Genomic DNA, 8,454 nt, shown 5'->3' with positions numbered 1-8,454 from the left:
TATTTGTTGGCCATTATTTTGAACGAAGAAGAGTAATTATTGACAAATATTTTCTGTTTGCGGCCAAGTACAATGGTGGCGACTGAATAAGCTGTGGAAATGGGATCCCTGAAAATGATTTTGTTACGTAAAATTTTAATTCATTAACATATTGATTAGGAATAAAAGCAATGATGGATGCATAAGAAAAAACCTCGCATATTAGTGATTAGTCTTTGTATTAAAACAATATCACTTGTATCCAACTTATAAACTATATTGGCAAGTTTGTTGTAACTCATAGTTAGAACAAAAGGAATAAATAATTTGTTAGAATCTAATAACTGACTTTTCACTTTGAGCTAAATATTTAAGAGTCAATTGTATACATTTGTTTTTATTTACTAATAGTGAAAAGATTTTACAAGATAAGCTTTTTATTCTAGTATGTTCACTCGCCTACATCTATCAAAACCACATCTCCTCCGGCTCCGAGCTCACACCTTTATTAGTATTTTCCCTGATAGTATCAAAGCTATAGAGAAGTTTTCATCATCTATTCATCATCAATCAAGCTTCAAAGAGGCAAGTTGAGTGCAGATTTCACTGATTTGCAATCATCAATGAAGAGAGTATCAAATGGTAGATTTCATTGAATCACTACAAGAATTACAAACGGGAAACCGGATGCCGCATACTTAAGCATCACACTTCTCAAATTCGTCAAATTTTTGGGCCAAAATTTTCAAACAAATTCTAAGATAGCAATTTTTTACTTTGGAATCAATGAAGGTGTAATTCTAACTCACAAGCTTCACAAGTGTGGAACTCTCAAATTCCGCCAATGTAAGTGTGAGGAAGATCGTGTCACCAAATAAAATCTACAAATTATGAATCCTAGATCGTGAAAGATAAAAAAACTTTTCACTTGGCTGCTATCAACAATTTCATATCAACAAGCTCATAATCGATTCTAACTAGTGTTATTTCTTGCAAACACACCTATGAGGTCTAGGATAAGGTACATAAACATTTCAACACTTTTATGAAAGCTAGTGTTTGCATAAGATAGGAATCAAGATATTGCTGCAATTCTTTCTGTCAATTACTAAACTTCCTTTACTGAAGTCGGACTATTCATGTCTATGATCGCGTAACATTTATCTAGGTTTGCTTCAATTACTCAGCTTGTTAGCATAAAGCCCAGAAACTACCTGACTTGAACTCCAAACGAGCACTTGTTCGGGTTAAAACACATGTTGTATGTATATCACGGACGCCAAAGTCTCTTTCAAGTCTTTGTAATATTGTCATTCATTCGAGGTCTTAATGACCATGTCATATCCCCATTTTTCAAAAATAGTTAGAATGGTGACATATCCTCGTACCTACATATGCCCCCTCAAAAAATCGACTAATGAGCCCTTAAAATGTTGGAAGAGCTCTAGATTTATCTTCAAACCTTCAAAAGCATCATAATAGAGGACGTCAGCCGAGCTACTAGGGTCTATCAAGACTCTTTTGACATCCCAATAATGAATTCGAAGGTTGATTGCCATGGGATAACCTTCATGGGGAATGATTCCTTATGCGTCCATGTTGGAGAAACGAATTTATGGTGTTAGAATTTCTTTCTCTAAAGGCGGTGCACTGATGGTGTATATTACTTGTTGGACATACTTTTTTCTAGACGAACTGGAATCTCCACCTCCTAGTAAGCCTTTAGCAATTGTATTCAAAGTGTGGTATATTCGGCCGGGCTCGTGACCCTCCTCAATACTCCGATCCCTTTAAGGTTAGGGATTTCTTCGTCTGGCTTCTCTTTGTGGCAAGGTTATTCTTTCTGAATTTTGAGCATTTCCCTAAACATACTTATGTAGTAGACCTCTTTGAATTAGCATTTTAATTTCACGTTTTAGATGATGACAGAGAAGTCAGTATGATGGCTCCGTATCTTGTGATACTTGAACCATTTATCTGAATCATTTCCCCAGAATTTCCTTTAGGGTGTGGGGCTTGGGAATGAGTTTGACATGGTAGACATCTTAAAGGACCCGTTTCCCTTGTGTATTTAGTCGAGTGAAGCGCTCTAAGTATTTTCGTGTAGGTTTGAAAGTAGTTTTCTCGCGTAGTTGTATTACTTATGATTTCTTCAATGTCTAGTTGCCTTCGGCTTATCACATTGCTCCTTCGCATCCCTCGTTCTTTTCTCTGCATTACTTTTCTCTCATTTGATGTAGAATTCATCGCTATCTATGATATATTCCATCAAAGACTCATACTTTTTTCCTAAGAATTCATTGAAGTGTCCTGTCTTGAGGCCATTCTGAAAAGCCCATATGAACATCTCTTGATTTAGATGGACGACCTTAATGGTTTCTTTGCCGAAACGAGCCAAATATTCCTTTAACGACTAAGAATGACCTTGGTGAACATTGAAAAGGCTCCTGGTAGAGACCTTCATATTTTTACTGGGCGAGAACTGATTGGTAGGTTCGCAGGGACTCTACAATTGGAGACAAAATTTATGTTGCACATTAGGTGTTTGTGGATCAAAACCAGACTCTTGATAACAAATGTTGGAACATTCAATTATAAAATTGGTAAACAATGGAGTACATGGAGAAAGAGATAATAAGAGATATTTTTGATGAGGATGTCTCTAAGGGTGTGTTTGGTTGGAGGTAGATGGAGGGGAGGGGAGGGGATATTTATAACAAAATGTGTTTGGTTCAATTTTCAGGAGGGGAGAGGAGGGGAGGGGAGGGGAGCAAAATCCCTCCAAATCACACTTTTTGCGTTCCCCCGAATTGGGGGGAATCGGAGGGGAGGGGAGGGGAGGGAATGTCACTTTTAATATTTAATAAATTGATATATTTACTAAAATATCCTCAATTATATTTTATTATTTTAAAACTATTGTTTTCTTTTGTGTTTCTGCTTTTCTTTTTTGTGATTTTTCTCTATTGTTTTTATCAATTTATTATAATTATTTTTCAACTTCAAATTAAATTTTTATTTAATAAAAGTTATAATCATTGCAATATTTTAGTAACAAGTTATTTTATGTAATTAAAAATTGTTATCAAACATAGTTTAATTTATGTAAAAAATTATAATATGAATCAAGTGTACTGAATTTTTAACGTTATGTGGTAAGTTATGAATTTTTAATCACTTAATATTACAAATATTATTTTTAAAAAAACATTTATGAAATCTCCACCTTTGAATATCATATCATGTATATAAAATTATAAGGATAGAAAAGTAAATTATTAATAAAATCCCTCCCCTCCTCTCGTGAACCAAACATATTTTTAACCAAAATCCCCCCCTTCCCTCCCCTCCCCTCGTTTGAACCAAACATATATATAATTAAAAAAAATCCCTCCCCTCCCCTCCCCTTCCCCTCCCTCCATTAAAATCCCTCCCCTCCCCTCCCCCTCATTTGAACCAAACAGACCCTAAGACATTTATACAAATATTACAAAGTCATTGAGACACAAAACACACAATCCAAAAGCAAGAAAAAGCAAAAAAATCACACCTATAACCAGTTACACAAAATTTGTAGCCAGTTACCGTTGACAAATATTCTAAAAATACACTAAGGTGTAACTAGTTATACCGAATGCGTAATCGGTTATGCCACCTCTAAGAGTTCCTTGATTATTAATCTACCATTTTTGTTATTTAACGGCTAACAAACCGTTGCCTAAATAATTAATCTGCAATTTTTGTTAATTTATCTATGCTTTTCTGTCTAAGGACAAAAAAAATCCTAAAGTGATATAAAACAGAATGATTCTGGCATCTACATAAGAATGTACATGGTATTTTTTTTCTCTCTGCATACCTTATTTTACTCTAAAAGTAAATCAACCATATACCCAACACATAATCCTACTTTTCATCAACTAAGAAATTAGTTGATGTAGTTAAATAAAACTTATTTTCAAAGTTTGATATTTGACTTTATAATGGATCAGATTCACCGTCCACTAATAAATAATCCATTTAAAGTTAGAACAAAGCTCTTCCAACAAGAAATTGTTATGCAGCAGAATTTAAATTTGAGTAATTAAGAGAAGTGCATTTCTCTGGATCCAATCTTCACAACAGGCCAAAAAATAGCTTCTCTAAAATTAATAATTCTGTGATTAAAAAAGCTGAAATTTACTTACTGGAATGTCAATTATAGGGAAGCAAAAATGTGTATCCAAAATAAGGACTGTTTGGCACTATTCTCTTTTTAACTTTTATATTCTATACCATATTGGGTGGTGGCCCCTGATTCTAATAAAAAAGGATGTCAGATTCTTCCTTTTCAAAAAGAAATAACCTTTGTGATTCTACTTTGCACAATCTTGAGACCATATTCACAAAAACAATACATAATAAACGTGACAAAATTACAAAAAAAATCGATTATTGAAAATTGATTCTAAAACCAAAAGCACATACATCTATTCAAGAACATCCAAAGTTCTACATAGCTTCATTGCATGGAATCTAAGTCATACAAAATGATGGATGATATGATAATGGTAACACCAAAATTTGAAACATAAATATTAATGAAGCCACTAAGTACTCAACTTAAAAAAAAAGCACTTAACTTAACTTAACTTAACTCAACTACTCAATGAAGCCAGTTTTGGACAAAATAGCATTCCTCACTTTGCTAAGATCTCTTCCTTTGAGTGTCCTTCCCATCCCTTCACACACAGAGAAAGATGAAATCTGACTCCTTGCAAGCTTCCTAGCAATCCATTCATGTGGAGGAACCATATCACCCTCTTCATCATCTTCATCATCTTCATTATCATAACCATGCAAACCACCATTCTTGCAATTTTTCTTACCATAAACTTTAGACCAATCAGGAATATTCATAGGTGCTGATGATGATCCTTTAACAAAAGACTCATCAGAAACTAGTGCATGTGCATTACCCTTTGGAATATTTTTCCATGCAGAAGAAGAAGAAGAATCCTTATCCTTAGAGACCCTATTGATATTTGAGGTATAATCACATTCACCCCAAACATCTTGTTCATCAAAATCATGATCCTCTCTCACACAAGAGCTAGTGTTTTTGTTCTTGAAACCAACCCAATTATCTGCCATTGCAATGAAAGAGGGTGGTTGTGAAAAGACAGAAGAGAGTAATGAGTGATGAAAGTGTTTTTCCTATTTGAGCATATATAGATAGAGAGAACTGAAACTTTTTCCACCTAATGACACTGTGGTTTTGTAATGAGATAAAATACACATCTTTTCCATTGGCATTGGGAATCAAAAAGCAGAGAGGTAAGAGGTTCAAGAGAATAATATCAGGAATCTCCCTACCTTTTCTTACAATGCCCCTATAAATGGAAATTTTTTATTTTTTCTAAATATGAATTTCCTTAATGAAATGCCAACTACTACTGCCTTAGGCTTCTGAGACCTGACTAGTTTTGAGAAAAGACAAATTTTTGAGATAGTGGCTTATCACTTCATAGTAAAAATGTGTGTACTTTTCAACATTATGGTGTTAGGATACAAATATGAGTTAGAGTTGTACATTGTTTAGAATACGAGAGATTTTGCAATATACAAGTAACAAGATCAATAAATCTAGAATTGATTTAGAATTGATTTTAAACGTCTAGAATTGATTAAGTGCATGTTTGGATTGACTTCTACAAGCTCCAAAAGCACTTCTAATGCACTTCAACTTGAAAATTGATTTTTTTTTCTTGTTTGGATACTTTTTCAAAATCAATTCTCCTACTCCAAAAGCAATTCTAGTAGAAGCTACAATTCCTAGCTTTTGACTTTAGTAGAATCAATTCTACATATATTATATATTATTTATTACAACTCTTTTAAATTTTCCTTCTTTACCCTCTTTAATTTTTATCAATTACTTTTTTTTTTTATTTGTATTAGAATTTATTACTATTTTGGTAATTATCTAATTCAAAATCACTTTTATTAAAACTATCCAAACAACATTAATGGATGACAATCACTTCTATATCATTGTATCCAAACATAAATCAATTATTCTAAACTCAATTCTGTTGAAATCAATTCTACTAAACTCAATTCTTCCAGAATCAATTTTGTCCACCGCCAATCCAAACACACCCTAAGATGTTTTAATATTTTAGTGGATATGTAATATCTTTTATATTTGTGTGATTGTTCTTGATTCAATATAGATGTTTCTCTTATGATTCATCAGTGATATCAAATTCCATGGTCCAACTAACAAACCGACTCCTTATATAAAAAATCTTCATGACAAAGTGATGGTCTCATGACATGTCTTGTTGAAGGTCCTTCAACATGGTTAGGGGGTCAACCGCGATACAATTATATGTGGATGAAAAAACTTCCATTTAAGAGAAATATGTAAGTGAATGAACTAACAATTAAAAAAAAATAATTTAAGTGTAAATTAAAAATCTCACATTATAAAAAAAAACTTAAAGTTGAATCATATACGAATGCTTATAGCATTACATTTAAACTCTATTATCACAAGTTAGGGTTGTAAATCAAATCTGATCCATCGGATATGTCTATTGTGTCCGCACATTTTTATAGAGAAGATTAAAATTTTAGCCTCACAACCTCTAACTTGTCCGTCCCGTTCCGTATTTTTTTTGGGTTTTTGTAGACGCATACACTAACATAACTTTTTTTAATTTTAAAATGTAAAGTGTCCACGGACCCGTCTAACAGCGGCCTCATTTTTTACGAGACGAGTCAAAATTTTAAATCTACACCCTCAACTATGTTCCTTCCACTTTATATTATATGAATTTTTGCAAAAGAATTTAAATTAAACAGACATATTTATTTGTCACTCAGATGAGCAAAGTCTCCCACATCAATTAGTCCACCCAACAACAAACATTTAAATCAAGCCCAAAAACTCAATAACAATTACGAGTCATTTTCAATATGTTACCATCAATTAACAATTTTTTTAAACTACTATCGATGTCGACATGTCATTAATTACTAGGTTTTATGGTGGTAGAGAGTTAGAAAAAGCCAAGAGAAGTAGCAAAAGTATAGTAAGTAATTATGCAAATTGGATAAGCATGTATTATTGTTTGGACCAGAAAGTACATGAAATTATAGTAAAGAAAATGATGGGTCTGAGTATGAATCTCAGTTCACATAGTATTTAATAACATGATTACTACTACTACCTGTAAACAATGAAACACAAGAGTCCAAAAAAGGCACAGAGAAGAAGGAAGTGGGCACAACACAACACAATGGCATTGAGCAAGTCCCATCATAGCATAGGATAGAGCATAGTATGATAGAGTTTCCAATTAAGAAGAAGAAACAGAAGCACAAAAGTTTTCTCTCTTTTTTGTTTTTACTAACTTTCAATATCTTTTTCAAAAGCTGCATGTTGATTTGGAGAGGTGGTGAGAGACTATTGGCTTAAAGGTACCTCGCTAAATCCAAAACCTTATCTTCATTTCTGCACCAAAGCTTGTTTTCAGCTACCATACTTGATACTTGTATGACATAAGTGCTTACCGAGTAAAAGCCATTTTCATTGGGTGCTGTTGCTGCTGCTGGTGTTGTGTTTCTATTACTTCTATACAGAACTTTGAGATTTGGAGCCAGATTTTGCTCATCAGATGACAGATAGATTTTCAAGTTTCAACTCTCATTGAGGGTGAATTCTATGTAATGTATGCCACTAATACTTTAAAATAATTTCAAAAGTAGAAATTTATAGATAATCAAGCTTGGCTTTGTTCTATTGATATACTAGTACTACCTTTTATTAAATTAGTGAGACTTGTTTATTACTTGTGTCTATCTTTTTTTAATGAAGAAAATATTAAAAAAAGTTTGTTATTTAAATTGCAAAACATTTTTATCTTATTTGATCAGAATGTTATTTTACAACTACATAAAGGTTTCCCATAGCACAACTTAAATGCTCAAAAGAAATAGGATGTTTGATGTATGACATAAGATGTGCTAGACTAGATATATGTTATTGGTAGGTTAAGTTGGTATTCGACTAGATATAAGTTATTGTGAAAAATAAAAAATGTTTTTTAAATTTAGAATTTAATCTTTCAAGAGAAATGGTAAGAATCCTCACTTTTTAACACTTACTTAAATATTCACTTTTTTATTAGCTAAAATATGTGTAGATCCTATCATTTTAAATAAGATTTATTTTTAAAATAAGAGACTCACACATATTTCAACAAATAAATAAATGAATGTTTGAGATAATGTTAAAAAAAGAGTGTTACTAACACTCCTCATCTCTAAATGCATCAAAAATAAACTAAATTCAAGTTTCAGATCCGAACTATAGTTGAAAGAAGCTTGAGGTTAATCTCTATTTTTCTATGGAAGTTAATTTTTGGAATTCTCCTTTTTATCCCAATCTCACACCAAAAACAATTGCATAAATGGGATGAAACAATA

At 32.4% G+C, this 8,454-nt stretch overlaps 1 protein-coding gene across 1 annotated transcript; it reads right to left on the bottom strand.

The window, feature by feature from the left end:
- Positions 1 to 4,444: 4,444 nt before the first annotated feature.
- LOC131599908 (protein S40-7-like) lies at positions 4,445 to 5,308 on the bottom strand. Its single transcript, XM_058872146.1, has one exon. The coding sequence runs from the start codon at positions 5,110 to 5,112 to the stop codon at positions 4,621 to 4,623; it is 492 nt and encodes a 163-aa protein (XP_058728129.1). The 5' UTR covers positions 5,113 to 5,308; the 3' UTR covers positions 4,445 to 4,620.
- Between the last annotated feature and the right edge of the window lie 3,146 nt (positions 5,309 to 8,454).

The sequence above is a fragment of the Vicia villosa genome, linkage group LG4, assembly GCF_029867415.1.
Source record: "Vicia villosa cultivar HV-30 ecotype Madison, WI linkage group LG4, Vvil1.0, whole genome shotgun sequence".
NCBI lineage: Eukaryota > Viridiplantae > Streptophyta > Magnoliopsida > Fabales > Fabaceae > Vicia > Vicia villosa.
This window is presented reverse-complemented; position numbering and strand designations above follow the sequence as displayed.

Excerpts from the sequence above, each read along its gene's own strand:
- LOC131599908 (XM_058872146.1), bottom strand. The coding sequence starts at position 5,112 with ATGGCAGATAATTGGGTTGGTTTCAAGAACAAAAACACTAGCTCTTGT.